The 21,300-nt window shown below is 37.1% G+C and overlaps 3 protein-coding genes across 3 annotated transcripts; 1 reads left to right on the top strand and 2 right to left on the bottom strand.

The window, feature by feature from the left end:
• Nucleotides 1–1,199: 1,199 nt before the first annotated feature.
• BDB00DRAFT_786701 (lung seven transmembrane receptor-domain-containing protein) lies at nucleotides 1,200–3,511 on the bottom strand (the record flags this gene model as incomplete). The annotated part of the gene is made up of 10 exons (XM_053120631.1): nucleotides 1,200–1,564; nucleotides 1,668–1,773; nucleotides 1,886–2,040; nucleotides 2,134–2,165; nucleotides 2,270–2,340; nucleotide 2,514; nucleotides 2,589–2,758; nucleotides 2,843–2,936; nucleotides 3,034–3,263; nucleotides 3,353–3,511. 10 exons carry the CDS (start codon nucleotides 3,509–3,511, stop codon nucleotides 1,200–1,202), a joined length of 1,383 nt encoding a protein of 460 aa, XP_052981388.1.
• Nucleotides 3,512–4,332: 821 nt separating this feature from the next.
• On the bottom strand, nucleotides 4,333–4,881 carry BDB00DRAFT_734142 (uncharacterized protein; the record flags this gene model as incomplete). Its single annotated transcript, XM_053118358.1, has 2 exons — nucleotides 4,333–4,509; nucleotides 4,585–4,881. Coding segments are annotated over 2 exons (474 nt in total), but the record flags the coding sequence as incomplete, so codon positions are not given.
• Nucleotides 4,882–7,561: 2,680 nt separating this feature from the next.
• Nucleotides 7,562–10,941, top strand: BDB00DRAFT_973538 (Endomembrane protein 70-domain-containing protein). Its single transcript, XM_053129885.1, has 14 exons — nucleotides 7,562–7,657; nucleotides 7,850–8,253; nucleotides 8,323–8,432; nucleotides 8,488–8,581; nucleotides 8,653–8,765; nucleotides 8,834–8,939; nucleotides 9,065–9,386; nucleotides 9,480–9,561; nucleotides 9,656–9,731; nucleotides 9,804–10,063; nucleotides 10,152–10,335; nucleotides 10,414–10,475; nucleotides 10,544–10,712; nucleotides 10,798–10,941. The coding sequence occupies exons 2-14, from the start codon at nucleotides 7,933–7,935 to the stop codon at nucleotides 10,804–10,806; spliced, it is 1,908 nt and encodes a 635-aa protein (XP_052981386.1). The 5' UTR covers nucleotides 7,562–7,657; nucleotides 7,850–7,932; the 3' UTR covers nucleotides 10,807–10,941.
• Nucleotides 10,942–21,300: the final 10,359 nt, after the last annotated feature.

The raw sequence follows: 21,300 nt of genomic DNA, 5'->3' as shown, positions 1-21,300 counted from the left end.
ACCACACAACTATCTTTATTGAGTCAGAATCGGCGTTTTATAACCGATCATACACAAAAACAAGTGTCTGACTCGCAGCATGCTGTTCGCGTTTAGTCTGGCTGCTAAGCTCTTTCGTCTCAAGATCCGTTCAATGTAGTATTCAGCCCACCCAGCACGCATACTGAATATACAGTTACCAGACATGAGGTCTTATTCTTTTAAAAACTTCGCTAAACACGTAGTAACAAAAATGGGTTCTCTGAATATATTTCTCATCGATTGATGACCACACCTATTTTTTGAGTGGACTGCAACAAGATGGTCCGAGCATCGATTTCTATGCGGCAGAGAACGAGATGATTCCAAGACAACCCCAACAATCTCATTCATACTGTCAGATCTACTACAAAATTGTGATACTTTTGGGAATACGTTTTGAGATCACTGAGACTACAGAAGCTCGAAGTACTACAAGACTATTGGTACAGCTCAGGCATTCAACCCATTATTCAACCCTGCAGATTGCCTTTTCTATGGCTGTAATATTGAGCAAACCACTTTCGTAGCTCATTTTAAGATACCACAAAAGCGTATAAATGGCATATATTAGGAAGAGCTCAAGCACGGACTCAAGCATCTCATATACACCGGATTCTTTGTTTCCTGGAAATAAAATAGTCGACCCCGTTAAATTCAAAGCCAACTTTCCACTGATATTCGAGGAATCAAGGAAATGTGAAGGTTGACGAGGACGACTTTACTAGTACTTCCTGTTGAGGGTGAAATAGCTTCACGAACTCATAATTAACGGAGGTTGAGTGTGACTCTTGCCTTGACGCTACAATGTTTGTTCTGGCAAAAGGATCCATCATAAGACCTCTCTCTATGAGTAATTTCATTCTTTACAGTCATGTTACGCCTCTCATATATACTATCTGCGTACTCTTGACTTAACATACTAAGACAAGACCTCTTCTGCAAAAGCAACCTAGAATATCAGTAGAGAAGTCAAGAATACAGAAGCCATCAAGTATGCTTTTCAGAATCAAATTGGAACAGTGGGACATCCCTCATTACTTTGACGCACACAGCTGTTCGGGTAACGATAAATTTCCGTTATTGATGTACCGCCTATTACGCTGAAAATAATGTCAGCACTTTTATGACAGTATACTGCAAGTCATTGATCTAGATAGGCCCATAAAAAGCCTCCTTTTTTATTTACTGGGTGATGGTGTTGATCGTGCTCGTGATACTGGATACAGTCGCATGGCACCTTCTCCTTCCGCACCTGTTCTTAGCTCTAAATCGCCATTATCCACGTTTGATCCCTCAACATCTTCTTGTTCATCACCAGGGACTTGGGTATAAGGATTATTTGGATACGGTCTGAATTTGTAACCGATAAAGATGTAAAACAAGAATGTGGCAAATTCATTCACGGCTTCGCCTAACCAGGTCACATAGCGGAACGGTAAAGAAGCTTGTAGTAACTGCACAATAATGCGGGTGATATAAACGTACACCAAGGTGACAATGTAAAAGGAGGACCACAGCTTGTATTTGTTCAAAACATCCACCTCTACATGGTGTTAAGCACAAGAGGAGAGAGTGTAGTTTAGCAATTTGAGTTTTACTGCTTCTAATCCTATTACTCTCCAAATTAATGAAAAACCTATGATTACCTTTGCCGTCAGCAGATGATCCAGTGCCTAAATGTTTGCGCGTTTGCAGGATAGTCCACAGTACGATACAGCAGCCGGCAAGATCAATGATAGGCAAAAGCATGTTCTATAAGCCAATGATAAATAAACATCAATGCATTAGTTTTTCAACAATGCTAGCGCAAAACGGCATGGTAAATAAAAATAATAGCAAGAAGTTTTGAGTTATCATTATTCACCCAGAAGCTTCGATCCGTTGAACCGACAGCGGCTTCACTGCCGATAGCGGATGCAATGTTGGCAAGTACTTGAAGCGGAACAACAACCGAGATGACCCGTTTATCCTTTGCAGATAAAAATGGCTTGATAAACATCCATCCAGAAGCGAGCAGTACTAAATGGATCAAAATGTTACATTCTTAATGTCCACGAAGAATAGAAATATAAAGACCCGGTTCTCGTTATACACCGCACTATTTGCTGTTACCTATGATCAGGATACTGAGAATGCCCTTGACACTAATATAATTACACGAATGACATTTGTACATATCAGAAAACCAGGCTTCAGCGTTATCTCTCTTTTCATGTACACACTAAGAAGGAAAAAAGCCATAGATTACCTTGCAAACACGTAAAAGCCGATTTGCCATCCTTCTGTCAGAGCCCCAGTTTTTTTGTAGTAAAATTTGGCCTAATATGATGAGTGTTAGGACGATCGCACATTCAACAAAACGTCAATATTCCATTCTTCTCTCTCTCCACGTCTATCTTTCAATACCGAATGCAACGCCTTGTCAATATGCATGCAGATGACCAATATAAACCTGAAACAAAACCCAGTTTCTCTGTGTCAATAACCATTACACTAAGTGCATATGCGTATACATCACATTCGTCTTCTCCTTTTTCCCAAAAAACACACCCCGTTGACCGACTTACATGAGCCAATGCGCGCGAAACACGCGCGTATCTTTACGGAAAACTAATAGGCTGAACCAATATAATGCGGCTACTAGATAAGCAGCGGATGAGGCCCCATATACTTTTGGTAAAGGCGTGTCGCCTGCTGATAAATGATTGTTTCCAGGATTCACTTGTTCGATTGTCAACTAAACGGTTTGATATGTGAGCCTATTCTCCGTCTCTTTCCTTACAAACACTCCTTTTATTATGAACCGTTTTGAATTACTTACCCGGAAAGATACGGTAGATTGTTGTTTACAGTTGACGAATATAACTTGCCAAAGACCTTCTTCTTGTGGCCCAACTTGTAAAGAACTTTGCCATCTTTTGTTTTACGAAAATAAATGTCTGTATGAACGACCCATATCCATTAAAATAACAGTTGGCGCCTGGAAAGAGCGTATCAAAAACTGTTACCTACACCGTACTTTGCACAGGTACTTCTTGAACGATGCTAATACCGTCGTTTACTTCGTCTTTGATATAACTATTGTCGAGAAAACAAGTAAGCCGGTCGGGTGTTGTCTTTTCGTTATTGTCTGTTCCTCCACCAGAAGAGGCGTCTTGGTTACTCTCCTCGTCGTCAAAGAGCGTCCGTCGAGCTTTTCGAATATAAAACGCGACTGTGCCTGGATCTTCTAGATTCGAAAACTTTTAATGAATGAGGGATTTTTAGACTTTAGATTTTCTTATTTTTTTTTTATCTGTCGTTAACGATCAAAAACTTATGCAGGCAATACCTCCAAGTCTTGTAGATTAAGAGACAGCTGACCACCAGCCAAGAAGCCGAATGCAGCCACTGATACAGCTTTACGATCATCTTGAGTCAGGACTAGCTCTGGTACGATGGCTTGCGCTGCTGCGATGCAACTTAACAGTAAGAGCAGGATTGGTCTCATTATTACAAATATATATTATTGCTACCACTATGACACAGGAAAGGTAGGTCGGAGGCCTCTTTTGTAGAAGGATAAGAATAGCGGAGGGACAAAATATCTTGCTTATTGTTCAGTTTAGAGTTGGGGTCTTTTATGTATACAAAACGTTCGTGTGTATATGTATAAGCACGCGGAAAATATAGAAGTTGAAGGGTTGCAAAGAGAATTTTACAGCAATAGTCGGTGGAGAATACAGTGTGATAGAAGGGGATATATAAGCAAATAACGTACAAAGGAAAGGTAGGGAAAAAAGGTGTATGTAAAAAGAGGGAAGAAAGAGCTATTTAGTAGTGAGGATTGTTTGCAGAGGGGTTATGGTATTGTGTAGGATCCGGCATAGCCATGGGTGCAGGAGTTCCTTGAGGTTGAGGTGGACTTGGAGAAGGACCAGGAGCACCGTAAGCCGCATTTGGATCTGGCGAAGGATGGCGATAGTAATCGTCAAACGGAGATTGTTCCGGCACGACGCCGGCACCGCCAGGATGAGGGTCGTATTGCGGCTGTGCGTATCCGTACGACATACGATGTGGGTCCGCTGGAGGGTCGTATGGTGACTCGAACGGCGACTGTTCGTGCTGAGGCTGTTGCTGATGATATGCTGCTTGTTGCTGGTTATGGATAGCTGGAGGTGGCGTAGCTTCCTGGAGCGGCCGTGCTTGTTCGAACGACTGAGGTCGCATACCACCCAAATCCTCGCCTTCTTCATCCTCATAATATCCTGCTGGACGATAGCCACCGTGTCGTCCCACTGGCTCGCCAAACATGTCGTCGTCCGATTCTTGCTGCTGTTGCTGTTGCTGCATTTGCAATACAGCCTGCTTGTTCGACTCGTGCTGCTTAAGGTTCCTTTGAATCAGTTGTTTTTCCTTGAAGAAAATCACAAGCGTGCACAGCAGAGATAGAAGCCACAGGATGCATGTGGTCCACGCGAAACCAGCGGCGACTTTGGCACAAGAGCACTGGTTACAACGAATGTCAGTCTTTTCTTCCTCTTATTTACAGCAACATACACACAACTCATCTCTTCTCTGTACCTGACTAGTCCATGCACTTCTATACGCATCACCATGTTCTTCTTCCATATCACCAGCAAGATCGCAGTTGGATGGGTTATTCGAATGCACGGTCATAGCAATACCGGCTGTAGCCCAAAGACCAGTGTAGAATCCAGTAAAGATCAAATTTGTTCGAGGTTTCATGCAGAATTTGCCAAGACGTCTGAACTTGCCCTTCTTGTCATAAATCCAAGGAAAGACCACCAGACACACAGGAACAACCAAGCCAAAGATACCGACAAACAACGTCCAGTTGGGTCCAGGTTGACTTCCGTCCTGTTTAATAACCACTATGGTGTAAGTAGTGTGCTTTTTGTTTCGACGTAGATAAGCTATCTATGAGCTATAACTTACATAAAAGCGATACTCTGTGGCAATGACCGAGGCGATAATGCACAGCGTTATAAATGTACACAGTGTTTGCACCATGTGCAAAATCGATTTGATTGTGTTGACTGCTGGAAAACCAGCTGGTGCGGAAACAGTGGGGAGTTCCAAGTTGAAAGATTTCCCCATGGTTCAGATTGTATTATGTGTTTGTGAGAAAAGAGAAAAAAGTTTTTTTATAGAGAGAGAGAGAAGAGAGAAAAGGTGCAGAAGGCTAAACGAACAGCAAGAAAATAGGCGCGTTTTTGTTGTATCACTCCACCGTTCCGCACTCGCTCCGACGGGTGTGTCGTTCGTTGGTATTGCTCGACTGCCAAGGTACACAACGTTTCTCTGCCAAACGTACGCTTGACTTTATCTAAGCCATATAGAGCGGTAGTGAATGTCTATTAGTGTCTCTTCAGTTGGCTTTTCTTGTCCAAGACGCAGACAAGTGCATGTCGAGTAGAACAGGGCTCAGCATATGACGACGACCGCGACACGACTTGGTACAGCCCGGCTGGCAGTTTAAATATAGAAACCTTCTTTGCTCCACAGAACCTTAAACTCAGTGCAACAGTTCCCTTTTGCGGCTTTTTCATAACTCTTGGCTCCCCTTCTCCACGCTTATCTTTTTCAGGTCGTTGATCGAAGCAGAGAGCAGAATCTTTGGTGGCTGAACGAGTGTTCTACTTATCATCATCTATAAACCAAGTCTACTCAGTCCATGTGCACGGGTCTGGACGTGTACTTGTAGGCAACTATACGCATACATTTACTTTCCTTGTTTGCTGTCTAGTAGTGCAGTTTCCGATGAAGGATATCATCACGCATAGCTATATAACGTAGTACTAGCTTGTGCTGGGACAATATAGCGCGTATACAACTGGCACTAGCCTATGTTTTGATAGGATCATGAGAATGAAAAACATTGAGCATAGGTTGATATGTCGTCAGAATATAATCGTAGCATCTCAGTGACAAAATTGACATAGCAAGCAATGATATGCTGATTGTGTCACTAAAATCCAGGATAGGATCCTTTAGAAGTTCTTACACAATACAGTAGTCTGCCCAAATCGCATATACTCAAATAGCCGAGCTACAGCTACGTAAGGAGTTTTGCTCTATGTATGTACGCATGCACAAAAGAGGCTTCCATCTGAATCGTCAAACGGAAATCTAGTAGATTTAAGTGGCGCATCATTCTAAACAAACTAGTGCTTACAGCTTTCAAATTGAATTGTGATCGTTAGACGGGTTTCAACACGTGACATTATTACCAATGGTAGTATTTGAGGTAGTTTGTGCTGCGCTATGTAAACGTTGACTATGAAAGTCGCCGGCTTCCTTCTTCAGATGTACTGTATCACACCCCACCATCTTGAATTGCACTGCGATGATCGCATCTACTGAGAAACAAAGGTTTTGACAGAATCATCCGGCGTTCAGCTCGAGACATACATTTTGCAACGTACCACTCTACTCTCTAGATCAAATCCTGTGTGGTGCGCATATCTATAATTGTACTGCATTCGAAAAAAAAACGGTACTCTGTACTTAAATAGTCCGAATACTGTTAGGAAGAGCAATATGCATCATATTGGAATTACAAACATGAATTATGATTTTTCTGTTGCTTGTATCATATCAATAAAATGTAGTGGGCAAAGTTGTATGTATAGTAAGCCATGTAAAGCGCGTCTCGTGCCTTCCATTTAATGTCCCTTGCTCGATGATCCTTTCGACTGTCGCAAGTTGCCAAATATTGTATTTGGTGAAGTCATTCGACAAAACTATGCTATAAACAGTTTGTGTATATCTTGTGTTTTTTGATATATCATGGAAGCTACTATAGAAATCTTTGTGTGAGGGATACAGATGGCCGTTTGTAGCTTTTCGTGCACCTAAAACGACCTTCCAAAACGCTGCAAGGTCTCAAAAGACCCAAACGGTAATCTGGAGATTTTGGATATTCCAAACATTTTTTGTCTGTCGCTGAAGGTTTGTGTGTATTATCCAGTATGTGCTGTCGCATTGTAGTAGCAGATAGAAGCGGTGGATTGTTTTTGTTAATATAGAAGATGTCTATAATGACAAACCCTTTTCCTAAACTTGAAGTATGAACTAATGCATGTTTACTTCGCTTCGATCCGAAGTATGGCGAATAAAACAAAATGTCGTTCATTACATCATGTAAAGAGGAGCAGCGTGGTACAAGGCTGTCATACATCGCCTATTTGCGGGTCTCTCATCGTCTCGCTCACCTTTTTTTACACGCCAGGGTAATACAATGGGACGATCATAATGTTCACTGTATCTATTTTATTATCTACTTACAACATAGCCTTTCAAAGTCGGTATGGAAACGCATAAGCTCATGTTGTTCTACTACTGCCTGATATCACAATGCTCCAAAATAGTCTCAGGTGAAAAGATTAACCCGCACAAGCGAAATGAACTCTGGCAAGCCAAAAATATCTTAGCATGTTTTCTTTGAAGTGTGTGCATTAGACAAAGAGAGAGCGTGCTCAATATTCCGTGTAACCATAAACTCTGACGGCCGCCAAGATACAAGACACCGCTCTCAGCGTTTTTCACCCATTTAAGGCCGTGGCTGGTGGCCAAAGGAATTTCCTAGGTTTCCATCGTCGCCACATACTACTGTATAGGGATTCGCTCCAAGGTATTGTGTCGACTTTATGCGGGCCAAAGACGTTCCGCGCATTTTTTTTGGGAGAAAGGGAAGAGGGTCCTTTTTTTTATTATTTTGCATAGTGAAAGAGTTCATATAAACAAAAAACACCGAAGCTTTTTTCGTACTTTTTAGCACCATTCTAAAAGAAAGCTCATCATATTTTCCTTTCACAAAAAGCAGAACATTCCTTTCACTCGTTCAGCACCAAAAAGCAAAACGCCAACAACATTCTTTTTTTTCGGCATTGTACGGTATAGCCCGTCATGTCGAACCGACACGCGCTCCTTTCCTTGAATTCGTCCCCTCTTGTTCTCATACCACTACTCTTCCTTCTTTCTTGTCTTCTTCTTCCCTTCGTTCAAGCCAATAGCAACGACCAATGCTATGACCGAGGCGAGCAAATTCCTCTCTACTACAACAAACTCTTTTCACAACGCAATCAACTCCCTCACCGATACGCTTCTCAACCATTTATTTGTCCTCCGTACACCGATGACGATTGGTCTCATAAATCCCGCCTGTCAAATTGGCTTGTTGTCGATCAAGATTGGCGCGGCGACTGGCTCGTCAAAAGTGACTACAAGGTAACAAACGCTGGAGTGAAAAAACGAGTTCACAGGCACGGAATCTGACAAGCAAACTTTGTATTCTAGATATCAACGCTCGATAACGTAGACTGCAACGTGCTGTGTACCAAGACTTGGTCTATAGAGGATGCTATGGTTGCGAAGCAGCTCATTCTCGATGGTTATCAAGTAGAATGGTATGGAATATCCTAGTTTTTGTTTACGGGAAAAACTAAACACTTTGTTTTATAGGTGGCTCGATGATCTGCCTGGTGCAACCGCGTCTTACACTAACGAGGTCAATACGAGGGCATACCGCGTCGGATTTCCATTGGGTCAGATCAAGGTAAAATTGAGTTTTTAGCCGAAAAAGGTGTTAGAGCAACGTGGTTGACATTCTCTTGTTATTGTAATTAGAACAACCAAGCATTTTTCAATAACCATGTCATATTCAATATCCTCTACGCACCATGTGAAACAACCGCTACCGATCGTATTCAAATTGTTGGTTTTGAAGTATATCCAGACTCGTAAGTTGTGATAGTAGTAAATGTAGGCGGTGGTCAGCCCCAAATTTTTATATGCATATTTTATATAGTGTAGCGAATGGCCAATGCACCCATACTTCCATCGATTATACCATGCAGGAGGTGACTGAACGTCGAAAATCAGTTACCTTTACATACTCCATCAAATGGAAAGAGGTAATTTACTCTAAACAGCCGATATACATTTTGAAGGAGAGAAGAGAGAAGGATGAGGAAGCGAAACAACAGGATTAGGGATGATGGTGTAAATAACAAGATGGGGTGCTTATCTTTTATGGTAGGTGAAGCAATTACCAGCACAGCGCCGTTGGGACACGTACCTTATTGCGCCGAATCCAGACACCCACTTTTATGCAATGATCAACAGCTTTATCACTGTACTATTTCTGCTCGGCGTGGTATCTGTGATCTTGATGAAGACGCTTCGAAAGGATCAGCTTGTGCATGAAGACAGTGATTATAGAATCTATGACGACTTTGAAGATGTGGTTGGATGGCGGTTGATTCATCGTGATGTCTTTCGACGGCCCATGTATGGTGGATTGCTGGCGCCGCTTGTTGGATCAGGCATGCAGCTCTTGTTATCATTTGCTGCAACAATAGGTAGCCGGATCAAAAAAAATTTGCGAAGAAGGATTCAGTTATTACTCTGGCGGTTTACTGATCTATAGCGCCCTACACTATGGGGATATATAGTTTGCATTGCCAATGGCTATTGTCATCCTGCAAAACCTGGTGCTATATTGAATTTTGCTGCTACAGCTTATATTTGGACTTCGTAAAGTATCTGGAGCAGTGTGGTCCGTGGTTGTGGGTGGCAGGATATGGGGAGGAGCTACAGTCACTGACATAAAGGATGATTTCTCTATTAGTGCGGTAGCAGGCTATTATAGTGCACGAATATACAAAGTGTTTCGTGGACGATCCTGGTTTTTGAACACAGTGCTGGTAAAGATTTTGTTTGTGCGAGACATCGATGTGTTTTCAACAACACCCTACTAAGTAAATTTTCCATATTAGACATCTATTCTTGTACCTGGCTCCATCTTTACATGTCTTATGATCGAAAGCTTCTTTGCTTGGTCTTTACGCTCATCACGTGCAATATCTGTAAAAGGCTGGCTCGTTCTGACATTGCTGTGGTTCTTGGTGTCAATGCCCTTGACATTCTTAGGTGCATTCATTGGGGACCGACGTGAACGTATTGAACATCCAGCACGGGTTACGCAAATGCCTAGGTTTATCCCCGACAAACGATGGTATCAAACGTACAGTGTGAGGTAAAGTGAAAAAGAATTGATGTAACAACCGTGCTTTCAATATAATTTAGTGTGAATTCCATGCTAATGTCTTATTCACGCATGAAAGCATCGCGGTCGGTGGCGTCATCCCATTTGCTGTTGTATTTGTGGATTATGACGAGCTTCTAAAATCACTCTGGCACGGAGAGATCCATTTGTTTACCTTGTATGCTGTCACAGCATGCGCTTTGCTTGCTATAGCTACTGCATCCGTGTCAGTGGTATTAGTATTCTTCCAGCTCTGTAATGAGGTATGTGGGATTTTTTATGTGTATACATCATCTCTGAGGCTTAACCTTATTGACGCTTCTGTTTCTACTAAATACTAGGACTACCACTGGTGGTGGATGTCATTTGCAGTAGGCGGTGCATCATCTTTGTACATGTTTGTGTAAGTTAACATAGATCCGGTTCTTGTATACAGCACTTAGGCTAATCGTCAACGTAATTGGACTTTAGATATGCGGTCGTTTTCTACTGGATAAGAACAGATATACAAGGAGTAGTAAGCGGGGTTGTTTACATTGTACATACGCTGATGGGTTGTGGCCTGCTGGGACTAGCTACAGGCACACTGGGCTTTTTCTGCACCTACAGTGTTATTAGACGGATATATTCAGCTGTTAAGGTAAAACTTCAGAGTGTTTAAGTGCATGTATAAGAAGGGTGTCACAGATTTACAGGTTACTGAATGTGCCTTAACGTTTTGATAGGTTGATTAATGAGACACATACACATATATTTCTACAACAAACACATTTAATAGTAATAGAGCCAACTTTGTCTTCATATGATGCAAACCACAACATTTGTAATAAGAACAATCATTTTTCAAAACTTCATGTATTTTACTACGGAAAAAGATGAAAAATTGGTTTTTATTGTTTGTGAAAGACTGTTGACCTGCGCCAATAGACATTGCGGGTGCTTCCTTGTGGTTCGCGTGGATACGTTTGATATAAAGTTTAGATGCAAGAATTAATCCCCACCCCACTCTGGTCAGGAGGAAAAAGTCAAGCCAATGTAATAGTGGAATGTGTGATAAGGTCTGTGCAAGGTTGTTCACAGATATTCATAGAGAGCTCCTCAACTCTGTAAATCCTCCCACCAACATTGTCAACACAGTACTCGCACAAGCTCGTATTGGAGAACTAGAGAAGCGACGCCAAGCATCCATGTCGGTTCAGTGTCTTCGGCCCACAAGCACGATCGATCTCGTCCTGTACTTGCCAGCATCTCCATCGCTTGCTTAGCTGGCGCCTGCACTGGCTACCCGCTATTACCCACACTAGGACTGCCGTTGTGGTGCACGAGCTGTCAACCGCGGTCACTACAGTCTCGTTTGTCCGCTGCTCCGTCCAAGTGGCAAGAGCTTACTGACGCATATGCCACAATTCTTATCGTATCACCAGGGATGCATACCATTGATGTCATCCTTAACAAACTACCACGCACCGACGTCGGTTTAGCAACCGGCAAATGACAGACTATATGGCCAGCGATATTACACGTCCTTAGAGAAATCGACCGGCTCTGTCACCCCGAAGAGCATCTACTGGACGGGGAGTTCCTAGGCGAAGACAATTCACCACCATTGTCATCAGAGCACGATTAAAGTTCTCCGACTATCCTCCATCGCCCTGTCATTGTTTTTTATCATAACACGCCCGAGACGGATCAAGGGATGCCTGCTACGCCTTGGTCCCAGAGCGATAAAACGATGTCCATTATATTTTGATGGTTCATTGTCTCAGTATATAGCAGCAGTTAGGACAGCGGATACAAAAAAAAGTATGATTATAACCTATTTCCCATTCATTTTCTACTTATACACTGACTGATGTGATCAGTCACCTTAATTGACGCCGTGCTGATGAATGTTGAATGTTGTACAAGCTCCAGAGCTTTCGTACATCGTCAAATGCTAACAAACACTATTACTTGCTTGTACGCTGCTTACCACCTCTGTGCACAGAATGTATACCCATATATTAAAATTGGTTTGAAACTCAATAACAAGATATGGAATGCAAGAGAAACGTCGAGGTTAGTATGTAAAGTATATCACTCCAGCAAAGAATATATGGAGAGAATATATATTACCTCGAAGAATAAAGACGAGGAACGAACATTATGTACAACTAGCAAGACGACATCTGAAAACTTTACTTAACGGTACTACTTTTCTCATATGCATTTCTACATTATTATACAGTATATAATTCAGCGAATAAGTGTACATCAGTCGTCTCTCATATTAAAAACCGTAAACAAGACCAAAGATCTACCCTAAATGTCGAGGAGATCCAGTCATCCCATACCGTCCAAAGCTACCCAGCATACTGTAACCTTTTGTAGGTTTTTGATGCATTCTGTTAAGAAGCTTATCAGCACTGCACTGAATAGAGCCATAAGTCATTCTTCGATTCTTTGACGCACCGGGAGAGAGAAAAAGGCAGCACGCTATAAAGAGCTGCTGCATAACCTCCTGTTACCATGCATATAAGCTTCGATTCGCTTGTTTGTGTAAAAAAAGCTTTGACATTTACAAGAAGTATTGAGCGATAAGCTCAACACTAGCCATTTATTAATGTACTTGAGTATGGTCATCTATGACGCAACGCTTGGATCAGCGACATCAAATCTTAGTTTTCTATAACCTGCTGTTGCCATTGCAACCGCGGACTTAATCCTCTTATAGTAGGCACACTGACCATCAGATAAAACTTTTTTGACATTGACACGGTGTCTGGAAAATCAAGTGGAGCAGCCGCATATGTGAAATATACACGCACAACCAGACACACAGGGACGACGCACGCGCATAACGACTACAACAGCCGTTTCCATAGTACTTGTACTTCTTCAGCTCCCCATTCTTCCTGTATTCCTTTGCTTTATTATGCTCAGAACAAGCAGAATAGTGACAAAAAAATTACAACGTCACGCGTCTGGTGGAAATTCAATTTTCACTTGTTTATCAAAAAAAACTTTTTTTTCTTCTTCACCAGTGTATTCAAAATCCAAGTCTAACATGGTTACCATCATTTACACTGAAGAACCTTTTTACTCACCATACGACTACAGGGACTACCATTATAGTACATCCTGTTACTACGAACCTCCCACCTTCTCGCTCCTTTGGGAATCACATCGGGGTGTAATAGGTTTAACATGAAACAGTTATTTACATATCCTCCTTTAGAAGGGTAATGGGTTTAACACGAAACAGTTATTTATATATCCTCCTTTGAGAGTCAAATATAAATCTGATGATTACAAAAAATTCTTAATTTTTTTATCATCTATAATATTCATATAGTTAATATAAATAGTTTTTATTATATGATTATAAGAAAAATAAAACAAATTGTTTTCTATTTCTATTCCTCCTCCTCCTCCTCCTCAAAATAAATAACAATAACAATAATAACAACAAACCCTTAACAGGCTTTTTATGTTCTTATTTATATATATTAAAAAACAATTATTTGTAATACAAATTATGTTTTTGAAAGAAAAAAAACATAAAAATCAATGATTTTAATTATTTTTTAATATATATAAATAAGAACATAAAAAGCCTATTAAGGGTTTGTTGTTATTATTGTTATTGTTATTTATTTTGAGGAGGAGGAGGAGGAGGAACAGAAATAGAAAACAATTTGTTTTATTTTTCTTATAAACATATAATAAAAACTATTTATATTAACTATATAAATATTATAGATGATAAAAAAATTAAGAATTTTTTGTAATCATCAGATTTATGTTTAACTCTCTAGATGAATATTATAAATATTCATCAATACTTTATGCTAGTTTATATAGAAAAGGTATTCCTTTTCTATAAGAGGTTTAATCAATAATTTAGTGATTACAAAAAATTCTTAATTTTTTATCAATTACTAGATTATTAAAATTGTATATATCTTTTTATATTTATTTGAATATTAATTATGTCATAAATCTATTATGCCATAATGTTCATTAGAAAGGTAAAGTAACACTTTACCCTTTCTAAATGAACAACAAGAACAACAACAACAAACAACAACATTGACATGTTCTTGTTTTTTCCTAATGGTAGAAAATACAGTTGTACCCCGGTTTTTGCAACCCCCGGGTTTGCAATTCCTTGTATATCTGCAACTTTTTTTGAAAAATTCAAGAAAAACTTAGTAGCTTCGCAAATTTGCAACTTGCAAATGAGTTTATACGATTTGCACGTTATCGGGGTAAAAGCAGCTTCAATTTTTGCAATATCAACTGAAAGAAGCATCTGTTGCGGATTATGAGGAATAAAATGATACGGTTACTGCAAGATAAATATGTAAATATGAAGATGTATTTATTGTCGAAATAAAAATTATTACTTGGTAGTTGAGCCAGTAGAATCGGGACACATATATAGCACTGATTGGGTTGAATCAACAAAAGAAATGAAGAAGATATAAGAAAAAGTGAACACACTACATATAGATATAGAAATAAAATGTTTGCTCAAATGAGCTTTCAACTACATACATCGAAGAAGTCATCAAGGGATGATTGTCGGGAGAATGATTGCTGCCTGAGACTCTCTTGAATCCTTCGCAAAGACTTCTTTAAGTCGCAGTCATCGATATTATCCAAAAAGCTCAAAACTCCTGCAATTGCAACCTGTTTTTCTTTCGACGTTGGCCCTGGAATAGGCGAATCAGCGCTTTCGTCCACCGCCCGCTCAAGTGCTCGTCGTAGGTTCGATCCTCTTGCTTAGAGGTGAACTTGTGGAACGATTTTGTCATGCTTAACAGAGCTAATAATTATCAAACCACTAGACAGCTTAATAAAAGAACGGTCTTATATATGCAAGTAGTAACATTTAGAGCTGTATGAATGTTTCCACAGAACGTATCATACATAATCTCTGACAGATAAACAATGGGCTAGTGTTAATAGGATGACTTATCCAGTGTCTATTTGAAGCAGAATTGTTTACCCCGTTACTTGCAAATCCTCACTTTTTGCAAAAAAAAATCAGAAAACCCTCGGTTGCAAAAACCGGGGTACAACTGTACTCAAAATTATTATTTTGATATATTTTCAGAATATCAAAAAATAAAAACTTTATTTTTTAGATATTCAAAGAAAAGGATAAATACAAATATTTATCTCTTTTCTTAAAAAATAGAAAAACAATTTGTTTTTTCTATTTTTGAATTTAAACTCAAAAAGAATAGAATATTCTTTTTAGAACATTTATGTTCTGAGTTTAAATAAAAATAGATTTATTAGATAGAAATTAGCTCGCTACACAAGCTTTTAACCCTTTCAGGGTAATTTCTATCAATAAATTATTTTTTAAGAAAAGAGATAAATATTTATATTTATCCTTTTCTTTGAATATTAAAAAAATAAAGTTTTTATTTTTTAATATTCTGAAAATACATTAAAATAATAATTTCGAGTATTTTCTACCATTAGGAAAAAACAAGAACATGTCAATGTTGTTGTTTATTGTTATTTGTTGTTGTTGTTGTTGTTGTTGTTGTTGTTGTTCATTTAGAAAGGGTAAAGTGTTACTTTACCTTTCTAATGAACATTATGGCATAATAGATTTATGACATAATTAATATTCAAATAAATATAAAAAGATATATACAATTTTAATAATCTAGTGACTGATAAAAAATTAAGAATTTTTGGTAATCACTAAATTATTGATTAAACCTCTTTAGAAGGAAAAAAAACAAACATACTTCTTTCCTTCTAGATAGGATCTTATTCAGACATACATTTTGAGGTGGATTCTATAAGTATCATTATTTTATGAGAAACTAAATGTCTTTATTTTTTAAAAAAATAGTATTTTTTGATTGATGCTATCTAATTTTATTAATTTATTAAAAAAAATGTTTACAAAAATGTCTTTTAAAATTTTAGCGATCGCCCTATTCCCCCTTCGTATCCTGCGATTAACTTTAAACTTAGTTTGGGTTATTTCTAGTTATTGGTTTAAAATACTTATTTATGGATGTAATAGATTATTACAAACTTATTATTCTTTATTACAGAATAATATTCTATCCATTATTAAGTTTATTAAACATAAGTATTACTATTCTACAGATAAAAATCATTTTAGATTTGCATCTATATTTTTAATTCCTAATATTCTAGTTGATTCTATTCATCTTTATTTTATAGAATTTATTCACCTCTTAAATGATAATCTTTCTAACATTTTTACAGGCTCTTTAGGTTTAGTATTACTAAGTTTATTAATTTATATAAGTTCTGCCCCTGATTCATCTAATACAAATCCTTCAAAAAATACTTTTAATGTTTATTTTGGAGATGGAGGTGCAGGGTCAAATAATCATCCATCAAATAGTAATTTTAAAAATGATAAACTAATTACTTCTCCTGGAGTTGCTGCGGGAATTATTTCTAGAACAACAATAACTGCTGCAGTTAAAATTGCAAAAACAAATCCTAGAAATGGATTATTTTTAGGTGTTGTTGGTACTATTGGTGGTTTTGCTACTTATAGATTAGGTGAAGTGATGAATCATAACTATGAAGAAAGAAAAAAATTGAGAGAAATGTATGAAAGAATGTATTATCACTCTATTGAAAGATCTGGTAGTCCTCCACCAGATAGAAACTTCAGAATTAATTCTCTAAATGAAAATAGTAATATTTTTGTAGAATTAATTTCAAAATTCATTGAAAATCCACAAGATGTATTTAATTTATTAAATGAATATTTTAGAGGTAGTGATGGAAATCCTACTCCTATTTTAATTTTATGTATTTGTCTATATACATTTATTGGAATTCTTGGTTGTTTCTTTTTAATTTTAGGTATATTAAGTAAACTAATTAAAATTGAAGAACAAGAATTTATTAAGAATAGACCTTTATTACATAAATTAGTTTGCCTTATTATTTCATTAAGAGATTGGAATAATTTTGTATTATTAATAATTATGTTATTATGTCATATTGGAATTTTAGTTATTTGCTATTACTTAAACGAATCATTCTGGGTTGATGATTCATATAAAAGATTATTATTATTATTTTATAATAATAATAAATAATCTCCTATGATATCAATATTTATTATTATTATTTTATAAAATTCCCCCCGGTACCTTGATTTATGCCTTCTTGTGGCGGTACTGGAAGTAGAGATAATTAATCTTAAAACTAAATAAATCATTACTAAAAATTAGATGCTATCTAATTACTTACTTACTTTAAAAAAATGATGTTTACAAACTTATTCTATATTTTTAGCGATTGCCCTATTTTCCCTTCGAATACCTGCGATTTAAACTCTTTTACAGAGCTTATTTCAAGTTACATTAGGATTAAAACACTTGATGGTTTAATTACTAGTAATATCTAGATTAATACTCCGGATAATTTACTTTTAGCTTTATTACCTTCAGTGGTATGTATAAATAAATACCCTTCAGAAAATAATAGTGAAGCATATAGTTCATCTATTAATGAATCTGAAGTATTAGTTAATTTGGGATTTGATCCTTCTAAAATGATTGATTTCATTAATATAGAAACAATAAGTATGATTAGAAAAAGAAGGATAATAAATATTGTAAATTGTATAATTATGGAAGTAATGGAGTTAGTGCTATTACAACAATGTTAAATAGTTTAAGTGCAAATAAATTATTTTGTATCATTCCTCTTATTATTAGTGGTAATCATGTATATAGTCTATCTAGACAATTACTTATTACGAATAAAACTGATCCTAATGAAATCTTTGATTTTATTGAATTTAAGATCGAATTAGAAGCAATAAAATATAACTTAGATTTAGGTGATACTATCTATCTTAATGTAAGAAATATTATTTTATCTAAAAGTATTGATTTAGAGCAATTCAAAAGTATTAAACATCAAATTAAAGAGTATTCAAACACAACACCTGTAAGAGATATTCAAAGTAAAATTTTATCTAGTAAATATTTACTGTACAGTTTTGAGTTAAATAAATTAGGTATTTTAGTTAAAAAAGATTTTTATTATAATTCATTATATGGTAATTTATATAGATATTCTTTAGATATTGATATTCTTATCACTGAGTTAAATCCAAATAGTAGAATTGGGTATGTACTTAAATCAGGTAATATTTTATTCTAATTCAAAGATATTTTAACTGAAAATATTTTAAAACGATTTATTAATAAACATATTTTAGTAATTGATAATAGTACTGAATGTTTATTATATAATGAATCAATAATTAATTGCAAACCTATTCATAGAAATAAAAGTAAAAAAAGTATGATTAGAGATGATAAAATTATTAGTTATGATATTGAGACATATAGAGATATTAATAATAATTTTATTCTATATGCTTGTGGTTGGTACAATGGTTATAATTTAAATTTATATTATTTAACAGATTATAATAGCTCTAAAGAAATGTTATTAAAATCAATTGAAGATACTATGAGACCTAAATATAAAGGTTACACAATTCATATATATAATATGTAAAATTTTGATGGAATTTTATTATTTAAAATATTATTAAATATATATAAAGTAAAACAGATTATTAAAGATAATAAATTAATGCACATAAAAATTACTACTTTAACAAAGCCTTACAGGATTTTTCATCTCCTAGCGGACGTTTGAACTTTTATTTAGGCAGAGTAGACATGAATATTAATCTGAGTGGACATGAATGAAAATCGAACTGGACATGAATGAAAATTGATCTAGACATGAATGAAAATCGATCTGGACAAGAATGAAAATCGAACTGGACATGAATGAAAATCGAGCTGGACATGAATGAAAATCGAGCTGGACATGAATGAAAATCAAGCTTGACATGAATGAAAATCGATCTAGACATGAATAAAAATCGAGCTGGACATGAATGAAAATCGAGCTAGACATGAATAAAGATTGATCTGGACATGAATAAAGATTGATTCAGACATGAATCAAGATCGATCTGGACATGAATAAAGATTGATCTGGACATGAATAAGGATCGACCTGGACATGAATTAAAATCAATCTGGACATGAGTAAAATCAATCTGGATAAGATAATAAACAATCTGTACGTGAATGAAAATCAATCTGGACAAGAATAATAATCAATCCAAACACAAATAATAGACAACCTGGACATAATAACAGTCAGCCTGGATATAGTTTTAGTCAACTAAGACTTCAAAAAAGTTGAAGAAGTAGATAATATATTAAGTGTAGCAGAGTAGATCAGCAGAATTTGCAAGTACTTAAGATTTTCAATTCAAGTCAAGACATGATAAAAGTCAAGCAGTACAAAGCCAAAGTCAAGTAAGATATAGTATGGCTGTTTTACTCGTGATAGGAAGCTTTCAGGCTAACGTACAGGAAATGGCAAGAGTGCGTTAGAGACTCACTGTGTGCACAAGCCTACTATTTTGCTGTGGGAACAGGGTCTGAACGTTAAATTGGAGGGTGGTGGCTGAGGTAGGTGGAAAGTGTGGGGTTTGTTAGCGGAAGCAGGGAGGAAAAAACAACAACAACCAAAGATCCGTTTTTTTTTTCTCATTACCATTCGCCTTGCAAATCAACAGCTGCGACGCACACTTGTAAATGGCTCCTACTCTCTTCACGATGAATAGAAGAAAAAAGAAAACAAAACGGCACAATCCACGGATTTCTTGAAAAACGAAATGAAGGTAATTGTTTTCTAATAAAAAAAGCGCTTGCTCAAGATTTGTAAGGAGTAGACCGCCGTTACTGCTTAAAAAACGCCGGGTAAGTGAACAAAGGAAGGAAAAGGTTATCGGGTGTGCTTGAGGTATAGCTTTAGTGGAGATATGCCCATTCAGAATTACTGCTTCTTTCTCTTTTTCTATGTATATACTTATGCACCATCTTGTACCATTCCAACGTCAAACTTACGTGCGTAATACAACATCGTCTTCGACTTGCATAATCGATTCGTACTCACAACAACAACGACGCAACAATCTTCTTCTCTATTACTCAAACACAATCATATACAACATGACGCTGATCCGCCATTGACTTGCAAAATATACAGCCTGACGCATTTGCCTTTCACTATCATGTACGCCCATATTACACGATGACGACTATGACGCCGGTCTTTTGTTTTGATACTTATACGCTCAAGCACATCATAATCGTAATGACGGCCATCTCTTTCTTTGCTGTTTGTATACACATCAATGTGATGATAATTATATTCCTATGATGCATACACACTACCACAGCTATAATCCTCCTCTGCAATTCGCTGTACTCGCACACACACGATGGCAACGACGATTACCTTTTTCTTTTTGCATATGCCAACACGAACATTGCTGGTCTTGATGGATAAGGTAGTTATATATGCTGACGGGTGGAATGTAGGGTTTTATCATTGTTACTGTAGATGTTACGGCTGGGATAAAAAAATAAAAGCAAAAGATCATACATTATGTAGTCATTATGTTTCAGTTGTCTGCATAAACAGGTGTGGGATGGGATTGCATGTTATTACAAGTGCTTCTATAAAAACTATAGATATAGCTCTGGGTAGGGGTCGTCATTAACGGATTCGAAACAGATCGAGCGATTCCGAATCCGTTTCGTATAAAACAGATCAGCTCTTTTGCAATCCGGAATGGATCCGGATTGTAAATATGGGATCTGAATCCGTTTCGTATAAATCTGGATCAAATCCGAAATCCGAGTATAGAGTTAAGTTTTGAATACAAATCACTGAAAAGTAAGCTTTAGATGGTACAAGGTGGCATTTATTAAATTTAGCAGTAGTGAACATCAGAAAAAAAGAAGAGGATAGGGAAGAAGAAAAAGCAACCAGGGCATAGCTACTGGAAGAAAGTAATAAAGAAGTCGAACGATCAATGAGGCAATGGCTTTGAAATATTGAAAAAAAGGGAGGGAAAGGGAAGTGGAATTTTTTTTGTAGGTGACCGTGGGTCAAGGGAAAGGGAAGTAAAAAAAGGAGGGTGAGTGCGAAGAATTGCAGAACCGCTGTTTGTTTTCTCTAACACAACGTGGAAACGGCGAACAGCAACTCCTTCTTAATCTTCACCAAAATACTTGGACCACGAGTCGAGCAGCACACTTGCTTCCAGTTTACTATACCCAAGCCGATTCCGTTCACTTGGAATGTATTGCTTGGCACGGGAGAAAAGCCGTTCA

Source organism: Zychaea mexicana (genome assembly GCF_025766255.1).
Source record: "Zychaea mexicana strain RSA 1403 chromosome Unknown BDB00scaffold_23, whole genome shotgun sequence".
Taxonomy (NCBI): domain Eukaryota; kingdom Fungi; phylum Mucoromycota; class Mucoromycetes; order Mucorales; family Lichtheimiaceae; genus Zychaea; species Zychaea mexicana.
Note: the sequence above shows the minus strand (reverse complement) of the source record. Positions and strands in the feature narration are given on the sequence as shown.